The 27230-nt window shown below is 33.1% G+C and overlaps 1 protein-coding gene and 1 long non-coding RNA gene across 2 annotated transcripts in view; one reads left to right on the forward strand and one right to left on the reverse strand.

Moving 5' to 3' along the window:
• Positions 1-98: 98 nt before the first annotated feature.
• LOC123655431 (pre-mRNA-processing factor 17) overlaps positions 99-27230 on the forward strand; it is a 38766-nt gene continuing 11634 nt past the window's right edge. The window contains exons 1-10 of the mRNA XM_045591244.1: positions 99-431; positions 516-789; positions 1228-1387; positions 1744-1859; positions 2479-2582; positions 3172-3279; positions 3970-4078; positions 5445-5599; positions 6609-6742; positions 7148-7369. Coding sequence (XP_045447200.1) covers positions 114-431; positions 516-789; positions 1228-1387; positions 1744-1859; positions 2479-2582; positions 3172-3279; positions 3970-4078; positions 5445-5599; positions 6609-6742; positions 7148-7369 — 1700 coding nt within the window. The 5' untranslated portion in view covers positions 99-113. The remainder of the gene's footprint in view (positions 432-515; positions 790-1227; positions 1388-1743; positions 1860-2478; positions 2583-3171; positions 3280-3969; positions 4079-5444; positions 5600-6608; positions 6743-7147; positions 7370-27230) is intronic.
• LOC123655433 lies at positions 10437-11239 on the reverse strand. The gene is made up of 2 exons (XR_006743399.1): positions 11043-11239; positions 10437-10720 (listed from the first exon to the last, which is right to left on the reverse strand). It is a non-coding gene; the product is annotated as an uncharacterized LOC123655433 (long non-coding RNA).

Genomic DNA, 27230 nt, shown 5'->3' on the forward strand with positions numbered 1-27230 from the left:
GTGTAAGCAAGTTAATTATAAAAAAAAAACAAATAAAATAGAATATTTTTTATTAAACACAACAAACGAACGTAAACTTGACAACAGTCACACATCATTGTCATTGTCAATGCATGACAAGTTCCAATGTGGATTCTCCAGTGGTGTTTGTGATTTGTTATTCTTCTGTGTTAATATTATTTTGTGTTAGTAGGCCAAAATATTCAAACTTTATACACATTTTAATTTCATCTGTAAATACGTTTATTAGTGTAAAAATGTTAAATATAAAAAAGTACGGTAGTAGTTCAGAAGATGAATCAGACAATGATGAAGAAACAAGCCAAATACATAGTAACGAAGCATTGTTGACACATTTAAAACCTGTTGCACCAGATTTATCATTAGCTAAAAAGATGCAGATATGTGCAGCCCCTGCTGTAGTCCCCACGGTAATTAATTAAACTAACACGACTGATAACTAATTTTTATCAACTATTCTTTCGTGATTTTAATATGAGTTTAATTATTTGTAGACAAACGAAGACAGCAGAGTACTGATACATCACAATCAAGAATTGACTCATAATCCTAAATTTGAGGAATTATATGCACCATCCTATGGACCAGAAAATCCATTTCAAACTCAACAAATGAAAGCGAATAGGAATATACTCTCTGGTTACGTAGAAAAAGCTCATATAAGTGAATTTCAGTTTGAAAATCAGAGACGAACGTTTACTAGTTATGGTTATGCCATTGATCCATCTACAGAACCTATAGTAGATGAAAAGGGAGAGTCCGTTGTTGGTATGTAGATGTTAACTTTATGAACTTTGTACTACATGAACACACTCAACTATTATAATGTATTGAACTTCTGTTAATTATGCTAGTGTTTTTGTTACCTCTAATCATCTTAAAAAAAATTGAATTTTTGGTCTAAAATTGACTGGGAGATTTGTCAAGTTCTAACTTTTCTTTACTTTTTTTTATCAATTGTTTCTTGGTTATAGGGTAGAATAGATGATTAAAATAACTATGTAAGACAGCTTTTATTTTTATCTTATTTGTCAGTCTCTTGTTAATACGCTAATTTCAAAATTGGTTCTGTGGATACGAAGATATAACCTAAAATAATAATATAACCAAAAAAAGTCAGTAGTCAAATATTTATGCTGTAAATTTTATAAATTGATATGAGACTATTTCAGATTTATAATATTTATAAAATTCTTAACTTCTCAGTATCGGAGATGGTAGCTGCACCAGTTGAAGCAGAGGGTAAAACAGTTTTCGAGAACATTAAAAAGAGGCCCTTAGATAAGAAGAAGAGAAATAAAAATGACAATCCGGAGGATGTGAATGGTTTTCTAGGACCATGGGGAGGGTATGAGGGTGAACGCAGGTAATTGCTTTTAATTCATTTGTTTTGATTCAGCCCCTAAAAGGAGGGAAGGGTCCAAGCTTAACCCTCCTAATGTAATTCAATAATTTTTTAGACAGTATTTAAATTCCAAGAACATATTTTGTATTTTTTTGATGTATATAGAAATTTTTTGTGTCATTTTTTTTCTAAAAATTTCCGACACACCCAAGGTGCCATTCAGATGCATTTCAGGGATTTGTTTCTAGTTCAGCAGCATAGGTTCTTGTAATCTAAACAAAAGCTAATTGTGATGCGAGAATGTTTAATGTGTATTGGATGTTCTTTTGTGTGTTCTTTTATAATGCACGTAATGACTGATCTTGTATGGGTTGCAGAGTTATGAAACCAGAGGGTGATGAAGCAAAGGAGCTTGAAGAAATCCTTGCAAAGAGACAGAAGAAAGGCAAAGTTGAAGATGATAAACCCTTGGAAGAAAAATCTATATTCCATAGTAAGTGTTGTGCCTGTCAAAGCAAAACAATTTTCTTAAAAGTTTCTGGTGATATAAATTTAACTATAGTATTTGTAAACAGTAAAAAGTTTTTACATATAGGTATGAAATATTGATTATAATATGTGGTGTGGGCATAGTAGAAAATATACTGTTCAAAATCTGGAGCAGCCCAACTGGGGAAGTACCCCTACTTACTACCTTACAAAAGATCACAGCTAAATAACACTACTTTCAAGCTGTTTTGTGTTCCTGAGATAAGCAAGGTGACCAGAGGTCCCGGGTGATTGGGGGTAGGGTTACCAACACTATTGTGATGCTTCTGGTGTTGCAGGCATTTATACGCTATGGTAACCACTTACCATCAAGTGAATCATATGCTTGTTTGCCGACCTACTCGTATATAAAAAAGAAATACATACATTTGCATATTTTTGTGTGAATAATGAGATCTTCAACTTAGTAACAGCATTTTCTAATCAAATATGTATGACATTGGCCATTTAGATTGAAACAAATTATCTGGCATAAGGTACTTGCTTTTTTTGGTGAGTAAATGTAATTACACTCACACACTTTGTATTACATTTTTTTTTAATATGTCTATTTATATTTTCAGTTGACCAAGCCACTGACTACCAGGGTCGATCGTGGGTCGAAGCCCCTCGAAGTGAGACTCATTTACGTAGTGACACACCACCGGATAAATGTTTCCTGCCGAAGGTAGATACAATTTAAATATCTATATATTTATAATAACCTAACCTAATTAGTAAACTCCCTTTTGGCGTTACACTCTTAGGGGATGAATGCATATACATATATAGATGATACATAGTTGTATGTTTATACATAGTTAAAAAAATGTACTTCAGTCTATAAATTTTCATAAAAATTATCAAGTAGACAAATATCAGGATTTATTTGTGGATTTATTATTTTCTAATTTTGAAATCGCTTCATAGCACCCATACAAAAAGAAACTTTATATATTTGGACCATCAAATTTCAAACTTTTCAACCATAGTTAAATTTCACTGAACGATGGGAGGTTGTTCTAACTGTCGCCCGAAAACATGTGGGCGAATAAAAAACACTGTGTAACAGCAAACATAACTCCAATAATATTTGTTTAATAATGTTCGTTTTAATTTTCACACATTTCTTGTTAATCGTGGGACGCGTCGTCGTTTCACCATCTCGATCGAATTGCCCGACAGTGTTGCCAACCTAAGAATCCAACGCCAAAGTCCATTTTCCGTCCATATTAATGACAGTCTCCGACAATGACATAATGTACGCCGTGTTCCAGGCGCACGTGTTCACGTGGCGAGGGCACAGTAAGAGCGTGTGCGCGTCGCGCTGGTTCCCGCGGACGGCGCACCTCATGCTGTCGGCCGGCATGGACTGCAGGGTCAAGGTGACGTGCTGTGGCGTGTGCGTGTGTGCGTGTGTGCGCGTGTGCGTGTGTGCGCGTGTGCGCGTGTGCGCGTGTGCGCGTGTGTACGTGTGTGCGGGTTTGCGTATGCGCGTGTGTGCGTGTGTACGTGTTTGCGTGTTCGCGCGTTCGTGCGCTCGTGTGTGTGTGTATTTTAGTATTAAGCGATGCGATAGATATACAGATAACGTGTGCCAGTGCGTGTATATGAGTGTCTTTCAACTGAAGTAGAGCACAGCAGGAAATTTCCTGCTCAAAAAATGGAACAGCCCGCCTGGGGTACCTCGACCTTACATCAGACCACTGCTAAATAATACTGCTTTCGAGCAGTGTTGTGTTCCTGTTGGTGAGTAAGGCGACCAAAGCTCCTGGGGGGAAGTGGAGGTAGGGTCGGCAACGTCCTTGCAATGCTTCTAGTATTGCAGACGTCAATATGCTAAGGTAATCGCTTACGTGAGCCGTATGCTTGTTTGCCGACTTAGTTATATAAAAGAAGCAACTCATATAATTCCATTGCGTTGGTTCTCAAATGGTCGTAAGTTGTTGTATTTATTTAATATTGGATTATCGCCAAATAACTACATATTAAGTAATTACGTTACTGTAATGTGTATTTGTCGTTTATTAAAATGTAAGGAGAATAATAATAAGTTTCTTGTTTTAATATTATAGATCTGGGAGGTGTATGGCGAGCGTCGCTGTATACGAACATACTTCGGACACAGGCAGGCTGTCAGAGATATTAATTTCAATAATTCTGGACAACAGTTCTTATCTGCTTGTGAGTATATAATTTTTTATTCTTCATATATATAAACAACAGGTAATAAGTTTTAATACTTGTCTTATAAATTGAGAATGTGCACTTAAAAAAAAACTACCTTTGCATAAACAAAAATTAAAATTCGTTTTTCATAAATTTTTTAAAAGATAACTGTTAAAAATGATTCTTAGGACGTTTTACAAAAGGTTATTTGAAAGATCTCTTTTAGAGATATTTTTGCCCTTGTCAACGTTTTTTGTAATCGAAAACTATAAATATGTTTTTAAGTAGAATAAAGAATCTATACTAATATTATAAAGCTGAAGATTTTTTGTTTGTTTGATTGCTTGAACGCGCTAATCTCAAGAAATACTGGTTCAATTTGAAAAATTCTTTCAGTATTATATAGCCAATTTATCGAGGAGAACGGAGCACCAACGAAGAACTTTTCAAAATCTGTTTTTTTCCCTTTGGGAGCTTCCGCTGCGTGCGCTGCGTAAACAGCTAAAGTTTCGCAAATGATTAAAGTTAGCGTTAGTCCAAAGTAACTACTCCACGCGGACGAAGTCGCGGGCAGAAACTAGTATAACATTGTCACGGTTCCCCTGGTCTATTAAAGATCTAAATGAAACCAGGGTACCATGAATTAAAAAAAAATTATTAAATTAATTAACCCGGTGAGGTAGATAAAAAAAATGTATGTATATGGGCGGGGTCGAGCACTCAATTCACACAAGCTCCAAATGCAGTTCGGCTCAGGTACTCTCCTGTCTCGCCGTGCAGGTGATAATCCCGGGAGTCGGAAAAATACCACTTACCCAGTTTGGGGGCGATAAACACTGACACTATAATTATATTTGTTCAATCGAGACAACGCTAAGCAAGGATCACACTAATTTTAGGGATTACGGTTACGATGCTTAAATATATATTAGACACCGTATTAGAGACCGTAATAAAAAATGTGATGTGCGTTAACTACTTTCTTGAGACAAAATTTAAAAAATGAATGACGCGGTGGCGACCAGTACTGCCGTTTTTATAAGCCGAGACAAAAGATTTATTTGAATTTTTGAAAAGATAAAATGTTGCCCGCGCGAATATATAAATGCCGGTTGATGAATTTATATTATTTGTATGTAGAAAAAAAAAATTATGATAAATTGTGTTTTATAAATTACTGTAGATTTTCATGCAAGATTTAATTATAATAAATTAATGTTTTTTTTTAAAGATCATTTCACGTATTTAAAATATTAAATTTAAGCATATTTTAATTTAGCAGCACAAATTATGTACGTATAACGTTACAACATAAACAAGTATTTGTGTATCATACAAATATTTGTATAGGTTTATTAATAATATTTTGTATTTTTTTCAGCCTACGACCGCTACATCAAACTATGGGATACCGAAACTGGAGAGTGTATATCAAGGTTCACATCTCGGAAAGTACCGTATTGCGCTAAATTTAATCCGGACGAGGACAAACAGCACTTGTTCGTTGCTGGTACCTCTGACAAGAAGATTATATGTGTGAGTATAAATATTATAAATAAATATAATAAATAAAATTGTAGCTATATAGTCGGTTTTTACCTATAACACAAATATTAAGTTGCTTACTTTATGGACAGACGACTGTGTATGTTGTAGATATGCAAATATTATTATAAATAGACTTTGTGATAATTCTTTATTTTCTATTTCTAAGAACAATATAAAAATGTTTGGCGTATGTTCGAAACTGGTGTTTAATTTACGTATGGACCTGTGTTGCAGATCACCAGTTCCTAACTATTATATTTAATATGCAAATATTTATGTTATATACTTGCATTGAAGTGTCATTTAATCTATAATTTCTGGCTTTTGCTGTATAGCATTTATTTTAGTAAACAGATTTCATAGAAAATTAATGTTAACTAGATTATTTTTAATTTTATTTTAACAATATGTTGACAAGTATAGTGCAGTATTTAATACTTAAGTATTTGTCTATAAAATAAATTTTACATAGAATTAACAAATTTTAAACTTTTTTGATAATAATCTTAAATAAAACTTAAGATATTTTAATTATTTTTATAAGTATTAGGTATCATTGGTTGTTAATGAAGTTTCGGATTTTTATCTGACGTATCACATTATCAAAAATGTTTTTTTTTTTTTGTTTCACGATGAAATTTCTATTTATGCATAGGTTATTTTTATTCGTAACTTTTTAAACTAATATTTTATACATATACTATAAATTAAATTATAACAGCATATTTTACTTCCTACAAAGTTTTTTCTCATAGGCGATCAATAAATTATATGGAAGATTGACTTTGACGACGTGTTGGCTCAACGGTCAAAGCATTGGTTGTTGTGCTGTTCGATCTCCGCTCACGACAAATGTTTGTGTTGGCCATATAGATGTTTGTCGTGGTCTGGCCGTTTGTGCTGGTGTATTGTGTTTCCAGACCCCCGAGAGAAAATCCTACTGGGTTTATTTATTATTTATTAGATAAACAGACTTATTTGTATAATTAATTTACAGTGGGATATCCGCAGCGGAGAGATCGTACAAGAGTATGACAGACACTTGGGAGCGGTCAATACCATCACATTCGTCGACGACAACAGGAGATTCGTCACCACATCTGATGACAAGAGTTTACGTGTGTGGGAGTGGTATGTATTGTTACAGGCTGTAATAGTGATATGATATAGCCTATAGTTTGTGAATGGAAGTGATATAATAAATGGTGTTTTTCTTTGTTATTTTTTTCTCTTTTTAGTGTAGTTGAGATTTATGGTTCTGGCTGAGCTGCTGTAAGCATAGTGTGATATTTTATAGTCTATAATATGGTGCTAAGCGATTAAATGATGTTATAGTTTTAAAATATCTATAGTTGTATCTTACTCAAAAATTATACATAATGTCTTAAAGTAAAGTCAGTGGTTTGTAATATTTACTTATCAGCTCTAAGTAGGGTAACTATTGGTTTTAAAAAAAGTATGGGTACAATATTCAATTACAAGTACCCAACTGAGCCTGCCAAGCCACTAGCCACCAGAGCACGTGTCCGTCCCCAGGGACATCCCCGTGGACATGAAGTACATCGCGGACCCGTCCATGCACTCGCTGCCCGCGGTGGCGCCGGCCCCCAACGGCAAGTGGCTCGCGTGCCAGTCCATGGACAACAAGATCGTGGTGTTCAGCGCCCTCAACCGGTTCAAGCTCAACCGCCGCAAGACCTTCGCCGGCCACATGGTCGCCGGGTACGCCTGCCAGCCCGACTTCTCGCCCGACATGAGGTCAGTACGTCTTACTATACACACACGCACACACACACACATGCATACACACACACACACATGCACACATACAACATGCACGCACGCACAGACACACACAGTTTTCTGTTTTCTTTTCTTTCTTGTGTTATGACGTTAAACAAAGATAATTTTAATGTCGATTTTATTACGATCTAATTTTTTTTAGTATAAATTCGTATCTAGATAGAACATAATTTAAAGAACGATATTAAATGTATTGTTATCAATTTGTTTTTTAAGTATCAAACTGAGTCAGTGTCAGTCAGTGTAAGTGAGTCAGTATATTTTAATTTTAATTTTTTGTCTTAGTATTGTTTTTTAATTGTCAACATTATAGTAATAACTAGCTGACTCGGCAAACGTCTTGCCGCTAAACGCTATTTAAAAATAGGTGTTGGTGGTAGAAAGGTGAAAATTTAGGGTTGTATGTATTTTTCAACGCCAAATCATAATAAAATAAAAAATAAATAACTTATCTAAAAATTAAAAAAAAAAAATCAGGGGTGGACTACCCATTTAGGGGGATGAAAAATAGATGTTGTTCGATTCTCAGACCTACCCAATATGCACACAAAATTTCATGAGAATCGGTCAAGCCGTTTCGGAGGAGTTTAACTACAAACACCGCGACACGAGAATTTTATATACTAGATAATGTGAAATATGTTTTAAATTTGTGTCAGGTGGTCCGTACGCTTGTTTTACACATTAGTGGTGTACCACTTAAACAAATTTAACTGAGTAACTAATGTTGTGGTTGGGAACTAATATTGCACTAATCACAATAGACATATATGTATAAATAATTGTAACCGCGTAAATAAAATGCGCGTAAATCACGGTATTGATGACGCGTAAGTCGTAAGGATTATTCACGACTTACATGATATTACATAAAATTTACCGTTAATACTTAAGTGGAAGTATAATCCAAATACCTATACTCCGGTTAGTATATGTAGTACATCGTTATTCTTACCATCGTAAGACATCATGTGGGCGAATAGAGGGCTAATTAAGCAAAGGTACTACATTATAACTACCGTAAATTTCGTTGTAATGATTTTCACAAATTTCTTCTCAAGCGTGCAACGCGTCGTTGTTGCGCCAACTGTCTCGAGTCTCGACAGGGCTGCCAACCTCAGGATGCCGCGTCAACTTTCCTTTTTCGTCCGTATTAATGACTGTCTCCGGCATATATATTTTTTTCTGTTTTGAATTGCAACTGGATATTTCATGAGAACACAAAAATGTACTTCTTATGTAGAATTTCAACCAGATAAATGATCCAGCTGTTATATTTTATATTTTAGTTTGTTACAATACCAAATTTGCTTATCGCTTCAGCCTGTAATATCCCACTACTGGGCATAGACCTTTTTCCTCATGTAGGAGAAGGATCAGAGCTTAATCCACCACGCTGCTTCAATGCGGGTTGGCGGATATATTCCCTACTATGAGTATCTATCGATCGCTATCAGGTGTACATGATAACAACCGGGACCGACGGCTTAACGTGTTCTCCGAGGCACGGTGGGGAGACCTACAAGGACTGCACAAACACCTAGACTACGGCAAACACCTGTATGGCCAATACAAATGTTTGTCATGACGGGGATCGAACCCGCAACCGCCAGTGCAACAGGCACAATCCATAGCTGTGACCGTTGCGCCAACGCGGCGTCGTTAAATTTGCTTAATAAAACGTAATTTTAATCTTAATGTGCACTCAAAACAAATTAAGGTTCATATTATCAGTGGTAATCTTCAAGGTTTCCCTCTGCCACCTTATATTATAAATACAAAATACCTATAATATAATACCTTTTTTAAATACTTCATAAATAAAACGTAAAGGTGTTTGTTGGATATGTTAAAGTCATTTACCAAATTATGTGGACTGTGCTTTATTTTATGTAGGTAGATCGTCAGATATCGATTATTATTATTTTGCTCATGGGGTTGCCTTTTAAATGTTTTATTTATTTATTTATTTATACTTTATTGTACACCACAACTACATTTTAAACAATAAACACATTTACAAAAAACATTTACAGACTATGAAGTACAATGGGCGGACTTATGGCCATTTAGCCATTTCTTCCAGACAACCCAAGTTTTAGTGTATTTATGTAATTTATTTCTTTGGATTGCTTAGTCAAAATCAAAAAATAATATATTTAAGTGGGCTTCAATAGCACTTTTTAGTCGACAGTGACTTCTAATTGTGTCCAAATTTTGTTAACGTCACGTAGAATGGAGAAGACACGAAGGATCGGTACGGTCGAGATTACAACCCCAATAGAATTTGTACGTACTTGAACTGTAGAAACCTGCACAGACATATAAGAGGAACAGACCGAAGGTGACAGCTACAAAACCGTGGCAACTATACAACACTAACACATCTACACACACATCAACAATTCCTGGGTCGTATTCAGTACTTATCAATTTATAAAATTACAACACAGATTATCTTAATAAAAAAAATTGATTGCAATTCCAATGTCTGGCTAAAATCGAGAACGGCTGGACCGGTTTGCCTAATTTTGGTCCTAAAATGATCATATCAGTACAGATACGGTTTCAGCGATGACAAATTTTGAAATAATTGCGGGGAAAGTATTAACACTTTAAATGATGAGAAATATTGGAAAAGGTGTAGGTATAGGTTGTAAGTATTGTTGTAGGTCTAAATTTAATTGTAGATCTAAGTTGTAATGATTTATTTATTCCAGCTCATACCTAGTTAAGAGGGACAACGTAAGTCGGGACAGCTATTAATTTATAAATATGATGGAGTTGGACAATATTAATGAAACCAAAAAGAATTTACGAATTATTTATTTTTAAATAAGACAATTTTTTTTAAATAATTTCGTTCAGTTTTTATTTTTTTTGCATCGTCTTTACACCTTAAATCTACGTAAAACTTAATAATAATTCTAATTAATAAATGCAAGTTATTATAGTCATATTTTGCGAATCAAATGTGTCATAATTTAAATAATCACCAACATATGAAATCATAGAATGGTAATTAATATTTTTCCTTTAATCATCTGCGAAACCTTCTTACATGATTGAATAATTTTAATCAGACCATCTGATGGGTAAATCAAACCTCCTCTATCTTTTTGTTTATTAATGAACACAAGAAATTTTCTTTTACGCCTATCATTAATGATTGACAAATCAAACAATTTACTACTTTATTCATTTTCAAAATGTTTTGAACATAACACACAAGATTTTGTGGGCTGCCAATTTGTCATATTCATATTTGCCAACCAGGAATTTCTCCAGTGGACATCATTTGGAAATCTGAAAAAAGTTAATGTATCAAGCAAGAATAAAGAAATAACCTATACTATTAAAATAAAATAAATCTAATAAAATATATGAAGTAAATCTGAATCCGGCCCCTCCAAATAACTTAAGTACCAAAACTGTCAAACAGATTTTCAGGGAAGTAAAATGTTATATTATTTAACTGAACTTAGATGAAATTGCTAGGTATCAACGTATTGCTAAAATATACACGTAAACTAAACGCTTGATGTTTATATTTAGCTGAATTAAATATGAATATTGGCAAAATAAACAAAAAAACTTATGCGAAGTTATTTTGCTTAACAATACTTACTTATGAAATGTTATTTCAGGTGTTTTATTATATGTAGCACTCCTATAAAGTGGGGCATTGCACTTTACCATATTTAATCCGTCCTATTTTCACAATTTACACATTAATATTCAATATTTATAAGAAACAAAATCACTTAAGCGATTTTGCTAGGAAGCCATGTGTCTTCTATCGTCATCTATCAATATGGCGGATTGCTTCAATTTTGGTTTTGTCTATGTATGTGTCTGTGTTATTACATTAAAAGACAGAGAAAGATGTATTTGAAATTCAGACGAGTGAGAACAAGGTGGAGATATTGCTTATTACTGTCTAAGTGTTTGTGTAATTTGTGTACAGTCTGTTTCTCTTATATGTCTGTGGAAACCTGTAGTTAACCCATCACTTAATATCATAAACATTTGAAATACGATAAACACACCCAGACACTGTTACATAAAGACTTTGTAAAACTTCTGTACGCACGTTTGACTTGGATAGTGAGTTTATGAATGCGTGTCGAGAGCGTTACGAAAAGTGTGATCGGGAGAGGCGAACGAATCAAGACAGAGAAAGGTGCGAACACCCACTTTCTCTCTTCTGTCATAGCCAGTGACGTTTCGTATATCTAAGACACAGTGCAGGCCTATTGCTAAACAAGTTTTACTTCAGTCGTTTGATAAACAAGATAAGAACACATTAAAAAAAACACACACACACAAAACATAATAGTAATTATTATAATCATAATAATACGATAAATAAATCATTTTAATGGAATTTTCCTTTGTAAATAACGATAATTATTAAGTTTTAATGAAAACCGGTTTGACAAAACTGGATGTAACCTGACCTTTGATATAGTGAAAAAGCAAACATTATTTATCTACATAGAAACATCCATATTTCACGTTCGTTTTAAACTATTATTACGTTTAATAATAATGATATAGTATAGGCCATGCTGATAGTCTGTCATGGTCTAGGCTTGTTAGTTTTTTTTTCCGGCACACAACATAGGATTTTTTTCTTAATACTGTTGAAGTGCATATATATATATATATATATATATATATATATATATATATATATATATATATATATATATATATATATATATATATATATTTGGATTGCTTGTTTGGATATATATATATCCACACTAGCTGACTCCGCAAACATTGTTTCGCCATATATGTTATTAACCCCCTAGATGTTATAGTTGCAGTAGTGTTTATATAATGCATGAGGAGTATGTTAACTAACATTGTGACACGAGAATTATATATCTCTTCTCTATATATATAAAAGCGAAAGGTCACTCACTCATCACGAAATCTCCGAAACTATAACACCTACAAACTTGAAATTTGGCAGGTAGGCTCCTTATAAGACGTAGGCATCCGCTAAGAACGGATTTTACGAAACTCGACCCCTAAGGGGGTAAAACGGGGGTTGGAAGTTTGTATGAAAGTCCTAAGTTTTATGAAGTAAGAGACTTGAAATTTAAAATGTAAGCTCTATAGATGGTGAAAAGGTGTCCAAATAATGTATCTTTAGAAATTAACTCCTTTTTGGGGTTAAAACGGGGTATCGTAGGTTGACTCACTGATCACGAAATCTCCGAAACTATAACACCTACAAACTTGAAATTTAGCAAGTAGGCTCCTTATAATACGTAGGCATCCGCTAAGAACTGATTTTACGAAACTCGACCCCTAAGGGGGTAGAACGGGGGTTGGAAGTTTGTATGAAAGTCCTATGTTTTTGAAGTAAGAGACTTGAAATTTAAAATGTAAGCTCTATAGATGGTTAGAAGGTGTCAAAATAATGTTGCTTTAGAGATCAACTCCCTTATGGGGTTAAAATGGTAGGTTGACTTACTCATCACGAAATCTCCGAAATTATAACAGTTACAAACTTAAAATTAGGCAAGTAGGTTCCTTATAGGACATAGACATTCGCTAAGAATGAATTTTATGAAACTCGACCCCTAAGGGGATGAAACGGGGGTTGGAAGTTTCTATGAAAGTCCTATGTTTTTGAAGTAAGAAACTTGAAATTTAAAATGTGTGATCTATAGATGGTGAGGAGGTGTCCAAATAATGCATCGTAATCTATAAATATAAAAGAGAAAGATCACTGACTCACTCATCACGAGAACTCAAAAACAGCTGGATGGTCCATTCATCCAAGATGGACAAAGATGAAATTTGGCAGGGAGGTAGATTATAATTAGTAGACGTCCGCTAAGAACGGATCTTGCGATATTCCACCGCTAAGGGGTTCAATTGGGCTTGATAGTTTGTATATGAAACATATACAGCGGGGTCGGTTTAAAGCAAAATAACCGCGTTGCAACCCTATGTGTCCAAGAAACATTTATATTGATCACTTATAACTTTTAACTGAGGTAGGGCACGCAGGAATTTCCTGCTCAAAATATGGAGCAGCCCAACTGGGGTAGTACCTCGACCTTACAGAAGATCACAGCAAAATAATACTGTTTTCAAGCAGTATTGTGTTCCTGTTGGTGAGTAAGGTGACCAAAGCTCCTGGGGGGATTGGGGATTGGGTCGGCAACGCGCTTGCGATGCTTCTGGTGTTGCAGGTGTCTATAAGCTACAGTAATCGCTTATCATCAGGTGAGCCGTACGCAGTAGTACAAAAAAATATATTTTTTACAATATCTAACCTTTACGTTACTAGAATACTTTTTATTTACCCCTGTCGTCACGGAGTCACGAAGGAGCGTGCGTTACGCTATTCTGTGGCATATAGTTACGTAGAACCATATTAAAAACTAAATTACATGCAGTATATTTAAACATATTTACACTACAATACTATATTATTACTTCATTATTTCATACCACAATTCTGACGAATTAAACAAACCATTTTGTTAAACGCGACGCGCTTCACGCGCACGTAGTCGCGGGCAACAGTTAGTGTATTATAAAACAAAGTCCCCAAAAATGTATGTGATCGATTCCCTCAAAATCTACGGAACGGATTTTCATGCGGTTTCATCAATGGAGAGAGGGCTTCAAGAGGAAGGCTTATAGAACGGCTAAGCCGATTATGATGAGAGTTTCACTGGAAGTTTGCCGGGAAAACTTTGTGTCACACCGATTTCAACGCGGGCGAAGCCGCGGGCACAGCTAGTATATATATATATATATATGCACGTGACTATTGTGAGAAAGGGGGGGGGGGAGAGAGAAATAACAAAACGCATAGGCAGTCTTTTCGCTAAGCCATTTGTTCCGGACAACCGCATATGAAAAAGAATGTGTTAAAAAATGGTTGGGTTTGAATTTTTGTTCCATCAAGTTTAAGTCCAAAACTCATTTATAGCAAGTGAAGCTACATAACAAACATCTAGTTTAAATAGTAATAATATTATAAGATTTAAACAGCTCTGATTTTATATAAAAAAAAACTAGTTCAAATGATTGTCGACCTTCATCGCAGTTCAGGAATATTGTTACAATGTAAAATTTAATTATATGTATGTATGCATGTGTATAGCTATTTGTGTATGTATGCATGTATTCTAAAACAAATCTGTTCTTATTATAGATTTCTTAAATATAAAACAGTAACAGGTACAATTTTGTATATTGAAGATGCTCAAAAAAAAAATTAAGAGCACTCTAAGGGGTCGTCCTTAAAACACGTTCATAAATGAGGAGGAGGGGGAATATTTGCTTAGCGTGATAAGATATAACATAAAGCAGAGTTTTAGGGAAATGTGATGTTTAGCATTCCATCAAGGGGTTTTTCAAGTTGTAAAATAATATTAGGTAGGGAGTCGCTGAAAGTGTGACTTAGGGTGTCAAAGAGGATTGGGTTCTAAAATGGTTAAATTTCGCGTCACGTTATTTTATGGACGGTTCCTAATGGACACATAGACAAAATTGTACTTTCTTATTTTTGTCTGTCTATCTGACTTTTGTCCGCGATTCACGCCAGAACTACTGAAGAGATCTGAATGAAACTTGCCATGATTTGATTCCAGACTACAAGTTAGTTAACAGGATATTTTTAACCGACCTCGAAAAAAGGAGGAGGTTCTCAGTTCGACCCTATTTTTAACCGACTTCCAAAAAAGGAGGAGGTTCTCAATACGACTGTATTTTTTTTTTTTTTTTATGTATGTTACATCAGAACTTTTTACTGGGTGGAGCGATTTCGACAAATTTTCTTTTAATCGAAAGGTGGTGTGTGCCAATTGGTCCCATTTAAATTTATTTGAGATCTAACAACTACTTTTCGAGCTATATCTAATAATGCGTTTTTACTTGACGCTTTTTTCGTCGACCTGCGTTGTATTATACCGCATAACTTTCTACTGGATGTACCGATTTGAATAATTCTTTTTTTGTTAGAAAGGGGATATACCTAGTTTAGTACCATGATATGGAAATCAGGATCTGATGATGGGATCCCAGAGAAATCGAGGGAAATTCTTGAAAATCCGCAATAACTTTTTACTGGGTGTACCGATTTTGATAATTTTTAATTTAATCGAAAGCTAATGTTCATCATATGGTCACATATAAATTTTATCGAGATCTGATAACTACTTTTTGAGTAATCTTTGATAACGCGCAGTTACTTGAGTATTTTTTCGTCGATCTACGTTGTATTACTTACTCGTCGATGTAATTGAAGTCGGATTTTTTTCGTTTGCGAGCAAACACAATTATTTATGTTTATTACAACAGAAATTTTTACTATTTATTTAGATTTTGATGATTCTTTCTTTATATAGTACGGTTTCCTTGTGAGAGGGGATGAGAGGTAAAATTTTGTAGGTAACAGCGAACGAAGTCGCGAGAATAGCTTGTTCTTTGATAATATATATGTGTGTTTATAATTACACGTAAGAGAAGGTCAATTTATCGTTCTTATTCAAGGAACTTTATTAATAAATAATTTTAAATATTTCTAACAGGTAAAATAAGTGATTCATTTTAATTATAATATATTTGAGACCTTTTATTGTTCTCGCTTACAGGAAATTTAATAATAATGATTTTTATACATTTTAATGAATACTTAAGCATAATAAAATTCGTTCTTTTTTAGTAGGCTTAAGAGACGGTATAATTTTGCTACTTAAAAAATTTACGTTTGCTCACAAAACAGATATTTTAATAGTCTTTAAAGTACAATAGTAGTATTTGTTATTATAACACACACACACACACACACACACACCAAAATATTTTGTCACGATTAATTTACTAATTAAAATAAAACTCATTTGACAGCCCTCCACTAGTTGGCGCCTATTTAATCACATAAGAACATCTGGAACGGATTATAAATAATATATAATTGTCAAGTAACTCGAACGTAGGTCAGGATACTTTCTCTTTGAGCCGTGAAGCGACCTCGCTTCGGCCGTGGTGTGTGTAATGTCTTAACACCTTAAATATCTAACGACGGCTTAAATATCTAACACCTTGCAGCGTACCGGAAGATGTTCTATTAAATTATGTTTTTCTTGTTTAGTATTTGGCTTAATTTATACTTTATTGCTACAATAGAATTAGGTATCCTGTAATTAGGGTTGCCATCCTTACGGTTATATTTATTTGAAGTTACTATAGTAATATACTATTAAAATATATAATAACCTAAATTTTATTGATTTTATGGCAACCCTATTTGTAATGTTCTTGATGTCACATCAAATACTTTAGTTTGCGACAGGAATTCTTTAATGCAATTCATAGAGACTACAAACGTGTAACTGTGTGGTTACGGCATTAAAGAATATAGCCATCGCCTCTCTCCCCGTGGGTGTCGTAAGAGGCGACTAAGGGATAACACAGTTCTACTACTATCCTGGAACTTAAAAAGCCGACTGATGGCGGGATAACCATCCAACTGCTGGCTTTGAAATACACAGGCCGTAGACGGGCATCAGAGTCTTCGGTGCGACAAAGCCAGCCCTGCGGTCACCTACCCGCCTGCTTAGCGTGGTGACTATGGGCAAAACACATGAGCTCGCGCCATTTTTGGCGTGAATTTGTGGAGGCCTATGTCCAGCAGTGGACTGCGAAAGGCTGATGTATGACAAACGTGTATCCCTATTTTAACTCCCCAACATTCTTTTTTTAATTGTTATATATGTTCTGAATATAATATTTGAAATTATGTTTATTTATAAAGGATAGTATGTGATATGACTAAATTTTTTTAACAAAAAAGAGGTTTTTTAAAGAGTAAGTGCGGAGTTTCTTTCTGATTCTTCTCTTAAAAATTTACACTCCGAATCATTTATAGTTTCACTTTTAACTATTTTTATTAATTAAGTTATTTTAAATTGTACTTAAATATTTTTTTATTTATCTAAATTATATTAAAACGTGTCAAAAATAAATAACTCGAATTAGTCCAGCCATACTCTAGCGATATACGTTTCATTTTTATTAACCGTAATCTACGAATATAAAATATAAAGTGTACGTATATTTTTCGGTTCTCGTTTTTACATATTGTTACAACAATAAAGGTTTTATATAATTAAAAAAAAAATTGCATGACTTATTTACGTTCGTACATAAGGTCAATAGACTAATGTCATTGTTGAAGCTCGTATTTTTTTTTAAGTTTGACATCATTGTCAGTTTAAAAGTCTATGCGCTTGTCTTACATTTATTTTGATTTAGATTACGGTACATTTGTTTACATTATTACATGCGTACGTGCCAGGTTTGATCTAGATAATGAAAATAACTTAAAAAATAAAACAATTTAAAATTGGACCGTTATTTATACGTTACTCTGTGTTGGACTTCACCGTTATCGTTTAAGTCTGCTTTAGGCCTGATTCTTATGTTTTAAAAAAAAAGGATTCGTCGTTAGAACAAGAAAATTTTAACGGTTCGTAGGCAAAATGAATGATGTTTTTGAATATAATAACGTTGTTTTAATTATTAGTCTGTGATATTTCTCAAAAGGGATAGAATTTTGAAATAAATTTCATAACAAAATGTATCGGATATCGCTCTTAAACTAATGGCAGTTTACTATCAATGGCTCCCAGTAGCTTTTCTCTTGCGTCGGTGGTCTGGATACACAATACACAAGCACAAACGCTCAAGCAAGACAAACTTTTTTCTGAATACAGCAACAGGGCTTAAAATATCATAGATTTACATTGACCAGCTGTTAAACGTATTTTGATGACCTAGCGGTTTCTCGTCGAGGTTTTGTGTTGCAAATGTAGTGATTTTAAACGAGTTTTTCAATAGTATTATTTAAATATTTACGCAAGTTTACGTCAGAATAAGTATTCATTATTTCTCGAATGTTTTGCTAAAAATAATAAGTTCGTTTATTTACAAACATTTGCCCATTTATATAGAAAAAAAAAAATTGCTCAAATGTGTTTTTTTTTCCATTTAAATTAAACTTTGCTTCGTAATTAGCTCTGTACTTACAAATTAACATACTTATTGTATTGTTGACTTATTTCTTTATTAAAAGAATGTATAATTTTTTCTATTTTTTTTTTTATAATCACATTTTATTTTTAACTACGCCACTAGCCACGCTACTGGCCACGCCAATTTGTTCTTGAACTTTCGCCTTGTGAGTTAACCCTGTACTTCTGCAACCTTTCATTTAAAAGGGACAGCGCGATTATTAATTTTTAAATCCCGTGATTTCGTTGCGTTGCCGAATAAGTCAGGTCATGAAAGACTCATAAATATCGTTAACTTTGGATACTTGATTAAGTTAATGGGAAACTTAATTTTTTTTTACTCTGTAACGATGCAATGTGTTTTTCAAATAATGAAATAAATAAATATATTTGTATTATAAAATTAATACAAAAAATATTCATATAACACTTTCTTTTTTAAATTCATTTTGATGGTTATAATCGACGTATTTATTTTAATTATAATTTTTTAAATGGTAATTTTTTTAATGGTAATAATTTGGTTATTAAAATGTTTTGATTGTATAAGAAAGAGTATGTAGATATACTCGTATATATTGTAAAAAAATCGAAAATTTTAAAAGTTCGGTCGGCGTCAAATGATTGTTGATGTTCAACTTGTTAAAATTGTTTTATATTTTAACTTGGATTAATTAATGAAACATATATTATATATTGTTTATATATATAAAAAAAAAACAGATAAAAATGTTTATGTATCGTTATGAGTATAACCGTTTTGTACTTCAAAATGTTTAAAGTCATGTCAAAGTGACTATCAATGACAGTCAGCATGATAAAGCAAAATCAAAACAAATAGCAAAAAAAACAACAAGAAAAATAATTGTTTGCTCGCTAACGAAAATAAAGCGACTTCAATTACATCGACAAGTAATACAACTTAAGTTAACGAAAAATAGTCAAGTGAAAATGCATTATATATTGAAATAAGAACTTTTTTAATAAAGTTTTTTCTAGTATTTAAACTAATTTTAATTCCTTGGCAAGTTTATTATAAAGTAAATTCCTCAAATATAACTTTATTTATTTTATTGCATACACAATAGTAAAATATATACTTGTATAAAAAAAAGAAACGTTCAATATTTATATTTCACGTTTATCTCTATTTTAAGAAGTAGATTTTTACAAACTAATTTTATTTTAAATATAGGAGGGAATTGTAGAAAAGTAAAGAATTTTCCTTCTGATAAATCTTTTTAAGTATTATTATTTATTATAAACAAAAATTATTATGAATTGATTGTATTTGTTTATTTAACAATATAATAATAATAATAACAATAAGCATGTTAAATAACACATCTCTTTGCCTTTATAATAAAACAGAAAATGTGGATACATATGTATGTATCAATAGGAAATCAGAGAAATGTTATATTCAACGAATTGTAAATTTTGAATTTAAGTTAACAGTCGCCTGTATAATATCTCACTATAAATATGTGATGAGCCTGACTTGTGCGCTTCATAGAATATGTACGGTATAGATCAATTAATTCTTCTAAGTTTTGTTTCAGAGACATTTGATCCTTTAAAAATTTCGAAGAAGCAACGTTAGACGTACAAGTACAAAGAATTTTCGTAAGCAAACATTTTATTTATGCTTTGAAAAAATTATTATTATATATTCCTTATTTATCAGAAAAAAAAAAATACAAAATAAAAAAAAAAAAAAACTAGAAAAGCAATTTCTTTCAAACAACCTTTGAAGAATAACATATATTTTTTTCTTCGACATTTCTTGTTTTTCTTACTATTAATAGATTTTTGACAAATTCAGAGATGGATAGAGTATTGCAACCGGTCGTAAGGGTTGCGTATCAGCCAGTCTAAATGATAATCTTGATCTCCTTTATCTGTATAAATAATTTATCGTATATCTTTAGACGTTCACTGGAAAACAGTAGGCGATAGAAATAAGAATTTTTTACTGTTATGTTATCAATTTTTTGTTTTTGACGCGACAACGTCCAATTAATCGATGAACGCCGGCTGCATCCACAAAAAAGGATGACCCATTGTCCGTTACATTGTATGCCTGCGCCACATCTATCTCTCTTCCACTCGATTCGACTTTGCGTCCGAGGAGATGTTTTGTTATGACGTTGTCACGCCCGTAAACCAACCTTACAAACAACCATTTTTTTCGTTTTATATGTAAAAAGGTTAAATTATCTTTATTTATAGAATTGAATTAGCTTATGAATAAATTAAAATTTTTCTTTAAGACGTCGTGTAAGAAATTAAAAGATTTAATTTTTTATATCAAAAATATACATTTATTATAATGCAATGATGTAATTACAACAAATAAATTGACTCGGTTTATTAGTTGCCAAATAGTCAATAATATTTGTAATTCTGTCTTCTATATATAGCATGTATACAAGTGAGAGGCCTCAAATAAAACGACATACAATACCATTCTAAGCTATATGAAAAAAAATCAGTTAAATATAAGCAGTAGTCAAGACACAAGTTTACTGAACATATATAACGGCTTCTATTTGACGGATTTTTTTATATAGCTTAGATATATACTGTGCGTGGTTTTAATGAATGCTTAAATGCACTTTGAATGACAGTCCGTGTGACGTAGAGATTATTGTGATACCCTATTACGTTTTTTTTTTTACATACAATATAGTAAAATCATTTTTTCCTATTACTTCTATTCCAACTTCATTAATAATCTTATTTAAAGAGTCAAGGCGAGCAACACCGGTCACAAAAATATTGGGTGTGTACTTAAACTCATAGTAAAATTTTTGATTAATATTTCTCTTTCCTGCTTTTCATATCTATATGTATAAAAATGAATGTTTGTCTGTATGTCCTTTATAGAATCGTAAGTTATGCAATCATGTCATGGTCTTCGGCAAAGTGTTGTGAATGAGCCCACAAAGGATTCTGACTAAGTTGATAGCAACGCGCGCAGGGTACAGCACTACAGCTAGTATCTTAAAAACTGTATAGAAAATTCATTTTCAATTTTTTTTTTTAAATTCTACTATTATTATATCTATTATAAAGTTTATAAATGTTTGTTTGTTTCTTTGTTTAAAGGTGCTAATCTCAGGAACTACTGATTCTAAATGAAAAATTCTTTTTTTATTTGGACAGTCCGAGAAAGGCTATATATTTTTTTCTTAAATTAACGCGTTCAAACCACGGGGCACAGCTAGTATGTGTATAATTATTTAAATGAAATATTTACAAAACAAATATAACCGTCTTAAATATACGCCCATCCATTTCATTTGTCCAAACAAATATACATTTAATTCGTAGAACGTGTTCATAAATTTTACGTGATTACACATTTCTATTGAAATTATTTAATAAACGCGGGTAATGGGAAATCGAAAAATGTTAATTACAACAGAGACGTCAGCGAACGTACAATGTTTACAAGAAGTAAACATTCAGAAGTAAGTGAAGTCCTCGGTTCGTGGCACGTGATTACAAATTAACTCGTTTTACTTACTGACCGACTTCATAAGAGTAGGAGTTTCTCAATTCGAATGTATTTTTTTTTTATCTGTGTTACTGTTGTTATTTTTACTGGGCGGACCGAATTCGATTATTCTTTTTTTGATCGAATGGTGGTGTTTTTAATGTGGTCCCATTTAAGATCGAGTTCTGACGAGTACTTTTTATCTTTAGTAATGCATATTTAATGGACTGTTCTACCGACTACATCGTATTACTTGTCGATGTTAGCGAACAAACACAATTATATATTAGTTCTAGTCAGTTCTATGGAATAACTTTGGGTGGTTTCGCCGGTTGTGGATAACGCTATTTGACGGATTATGAAATCCAATGGATAAAAGTTTTTAATATATTATTATTTTTTGCCATCGAATTCCATTATATTTCTAAAATATTTCTATTTGTAAATATGAATTTAGAAGTTTTAGACGAAGTTTCTTATGGGGCGTTGCGGAGTGGTAACCTAGTCGGCAAAAAACGTCCGTAAAAGTCTATTACACTACAGCCCTTAATATCCCACTACTGGGCTTTGGCCTCATTCCCCATGTAAGAGAAGGGTCAGAGCTAAAAAAGAGCGTAAAAGTCTGTTAGTAACTTATTTGCAGGATAAACTTTAACCGTAAGCGGTGAAACAGGCCCTTTGTGTGTGTATGTTACCTCGTAACTTTTCACTGGTTTTACCTATTTTGATGATTCTTCTTTAAATTGAAAACTGGTGGTTGACGCGTGGTCCCATTTAAATTTGATTGAGATTGGACATGTAGTTTTTGCGCTATTCCTAACAATGCGTATTTAATTGACTATTTTTTGGCTACTTGTCGATGTAAATTGAGATCAGTTTTTTTTTTTACGTTTGCGAGCCAACACAATTATCACACAATTATAGAACAATAACTTAATTGTTTCAAGTATAGGGTAGTTCAAATAAATTATTGAGTTCAGTCTCCTTGGCCAATCATATCAGATAGGCTATAACAAAGAAACGTAAGATACTATTGAAACTATTATAATAATCAGTTCTCAATTTCAAGGTAATTGTTAATAACACGATGTTACTTAATAAATAATATTGATCTAGTTTTTATTGCGTTAATTGCTTTATTAAATCAAATTATTTATAAAGTTTGGTTTTTATTAACTTTTTTTTTGTTATTAGTTGAACATTTTTCGTTGTATAATAATTTTGATGTCATCTTATAATTATTATACATATAATTTTAGAGATTGTAGCCATAAAGTAGCCTTGTCTTCGTACATATACAATATTCTATGAAAAAAGGTTTCACTGATATAAAAAAAAAATCATATTTACTGGCCAATCACAACTGTGACGATTCGTTGTAAATGAAAACGTGCCCGGTTATTTTTTAGTCTTTAAAATTATACTAAGATTGTATTCTCTATCGCTCCAATCATTCTCTTTCCTGTCTTCTTCATTTCACATGTATATTTGCTAGTCGAATGAAAGAATAAACAAAACTGTCATCTGACTTCAATGGTTCAACTACACCAATTTTAAATTCCTTAAAACAAATATTTCTTTGGGAAATTTGACAAAAGTTGTGACACCTCCATGATTAAAGTAGACTTTATGTAAGTCGTCAAATGGGTTAATTCGAATTAGAGTAGAGAAAACATTACCGCTTACTATTATATGTAAATTCTGTATCACGCAACGGCAATTTGAAATTCGATGGCATTTTAATCGACTTCAAAACGGAGGAGGTTTTCAATTTGACTGTCATGTGTGGGTATCGAACCCACGACTGCAAGTGCAATATCAGCAATATGTGTTGAGTTGCAGTTTATAAGAATGGAATTATTAAGTTAATGTTCATTAATGTCTTCCGCAAAACCTACTTAAGCTCGATTTCTACATTAAAAAAAAAAACGATTCGTTTTGCTCACGAACCGTTCAATTTCGAAAACGATATTTATGACGATGTATGATGGTTACGGTGAAGATTTTTTTGTATATTGCTTTTTCCTTACTGATTGCATAGCATAGTACAGGAAGTTTGGATATTTCGTAATAACATTTTTCTTACATAACCTCAATTATCCGTCTAAAATGAAATGTGCGTACGTGACAGCATGAGAAGAAACATGGACGCGAACGTGATGTAGTTACCTGTCATCAAATATTAGGTAGGGCACGGTATAATTTAAACAGGAGGTAGGGCACAGCCGGAAAGGTCTTCCTCAAAACCTGGTTAGCCCAATTACGAAAGTACCTCAGTCTTATGAAGGTCTTGAAGGGTATTTGATTAATCAAAATAATACAGGTCCCAAGGATTGTAGTGTTTTTCCTGTGAGTTCCTGTTTAACTTCTGGGGGTAATTGGGTGGTGCAGACGTCTATAGGCTACGGTAATCGCTTACCATCAGGTCAGCCGTACGCTTGTTTGCCGACCTAGTTATATATTTAAAAAAAAACCGGTGTAAGTTCGGTAACGGGCTGGTGATATCGATTGTAACGAGTAAGTTATTTTAAGTGCATCTAGTGAGTAAGGTAGCCAGTGCTCCTAGGGACGGTCAGAAGTAGGTTTTGCAACGGGCTCGTGATTTCCTTTGTGTTAAAAGGGTCCGTTGGCTACCACTTATGTATGCTTGTTTACCATTGCAGTATAAAAAAAGAGAGTTTCAAAGTCTACAATAAACCTAATGCACTAATATACGTTACAACTTCAAGTAACGCCAACATCACATTCACTCGCAAACCTTACACCTTTTACGAACATTTTACGCTTAACAATATCGTAAACACAAATTGACTTGCTCCAAGCATATATTTGGAATCGACCGCTGGTGCATTAGACGAACATGGCAAGCTCCACTATACCTGACCGGTGTCATTTATACAAGTACATAGTTGTGTAGTAAGCTGTTAAAGCTATTGAGTATTATTTAATCCTTATTCTGTTACCATATGCATACTTACAAAACACTTTGTAATTCGTGGGAACTATGAGTTCTCCGAAGGTCTCTGACGCGCACACACCGGATAGTGTAATTACGGACTACCTGCGTTCCCTTTCATTTAGAACACGTGTAGCTGTGATTTAGAAGTAACAAAATAGCTTTTATATGCATGTATCTCCATAAAAAAAATAACCAAACTACAGTGCAGCAGGGTTGTGGATTAAGTTCCGATCTTTCTCCATGGAGAAAGAGGCCTGTTTCCAACACACACAAGTAGTAAAAACTTAACCTTTTTTAAAATTGATTGTTACAGGATGAATCAATCAATCAATTTAAAAAAGGGTTAAGTTTTTACTACGTTTTGTAAATAATAAAGTTTACTTTCAAATAGATTGTATCGTACGTTGTTCTTGTTAGGGTAGGAGCCGAAGAAAGAAAACAGAGAACTGGTATACAGAGTCTTGTCCAAAAAGCATCAAAACACAGTTTAGATTTCGTATTAAGAGACTAAAAGATGTTTTATTGATCGTTGATAAATCTGATTATAACGGCCTCCAACACATAAAATTTTACACTTTATGATTCACCATCAAACTGCACTTTATTTGTCTGATATATCTATTTACAGCCTTTAAGTCTAAAAGTTACAGATTAATAAAGGTGAAATAGGCCCTAATAGATTGATTTACCTTCTGCTGATAAAATCTACCAGAAACTTATGCCCATGTTAAACTCTGCAAATAATCAACAGTTAATCAGAAGATCAACATCTAAATTTAGTTGAGCAAGGACAGTTATGAAATAAATAGTTACTATTTTGTCGTATTAGAACAACATGAGTTTATATCAATTGAAACAGCAGCGGTGAAGTAAGTGACACCTACTAAAGAATTATTAGTAGAGCTTTAGTTGTAAATATCTGCTATCTAATTGAGAATTTACTAGACCTAGTACTCGCCCAGTGTTCAAAATTTGCCAATAATTAATTTAAATTATAAGTTTTACATTATTAAGTTTCTGTTGTCAAAGACTATATTTCTGTAGTAATAAACAAAAGAGATGTGCGTGTTGTGTGTCAAATACATGGTGATGTGTGTAATGTTTTTTAATTGATTTAATATATTTTTATGCATAATTAAAAAAAAAATTAGCATTCTGCACTCCTCTATATAAACTATAAGTGTGCGAAATTTCATACTCCTCCGTCCGCGCAATTCGTAAAAAGGGGTACAAAGTTTTTGCTTTAATATGTAGATAATATATCCCATGTTTGATGTAGCACAACACCTAAAATTTCTCTGCTTTTATCGCATGCTTTGACCTAAGTTTGATTGATTTAGCTTGTAGCATCCCACTGCTGGTCACAGGTTTATTTCTCCATGTGGGAGAAGGACCGCCGCTTATTGACATAATTTTAATTTTAAACATTTTTAACGTCTTTGGATCGTACAAAAAATATAAAGATGTAGTCGTTCTCATTAATGGTTCCCATGTGAAGAATTGTCTCTCAAAATATCATTTTTAACAAGTTCTGTTAAATAAAAATGAATGAAATTAAGAGCTATCAAGATTTTGTTGCCAGTTCAATAGTAATCTCTCTTAGAGCCTGTTTTACCGGTTGTAGATAGTTTATCCTGCAAATAAGTTGTGATTAGACTTTAACAGCAGGAGCTAGAACAGGTCATTAGGACCTGTTTCACCTTAATTTATAACGTACAGCATGTAGATTCATTTTTGCAAACGTCATTGAGGTAGGGCACAGCAGGAAATTTCCTGCTCATAATATGGAGCGACCCGACTTTGGTACCTTGACCTCACACCTTGATCACAGCTAAATAATACTGTTTTCAAACAGTGTTGTGCTCCTGTTGGTGAGTAAGGTGACACATCTAGTTAAACATAACTCAAATTGACATTGTGACATTGGACAAGGAAATTGATCAGCAGTTTCCTTGTCCAAGTCCAAGGATATAAATTCGTAAATAAATATCGTAAACTAGTTGTCAAACAAAATAGAGGAAGCTTGACACAATTACTACAAGCATTTTCTTAAAATAAGTCATCAGATAAGGAATGACTATTGCATGCGTAATTGTTATCAAAGAACTATGTCAGTTGTTAGTTTTGTAGTACGCGCTACAGATAAGAGCAGCCATGAACTAGACTTACATAGAGTACTACTGGAAATGCTCGATCTCGTTTCCTAGACAATTATTTCAATTTTCTAGTACTTTTAATACGTGCTCAATAGAGGAAGGTATTGTGACGTACCCACTCACACAGTAGGTTGGTTCAAAGTTC

Source organism: Melitaea cinxia, chromosome 7 (assembly GCF_905220565.1).
Source record: "Melitaea cinxia chromosome 7, ilMelCinx1.1, whole genome shotgun sequence".
Lineage (NCBI taxonomy): Eukaryota > Metazoa > Arthropoda > Insecta > Lepidoptera > Nymphalidae > Melitaea > Melitaea cinxia.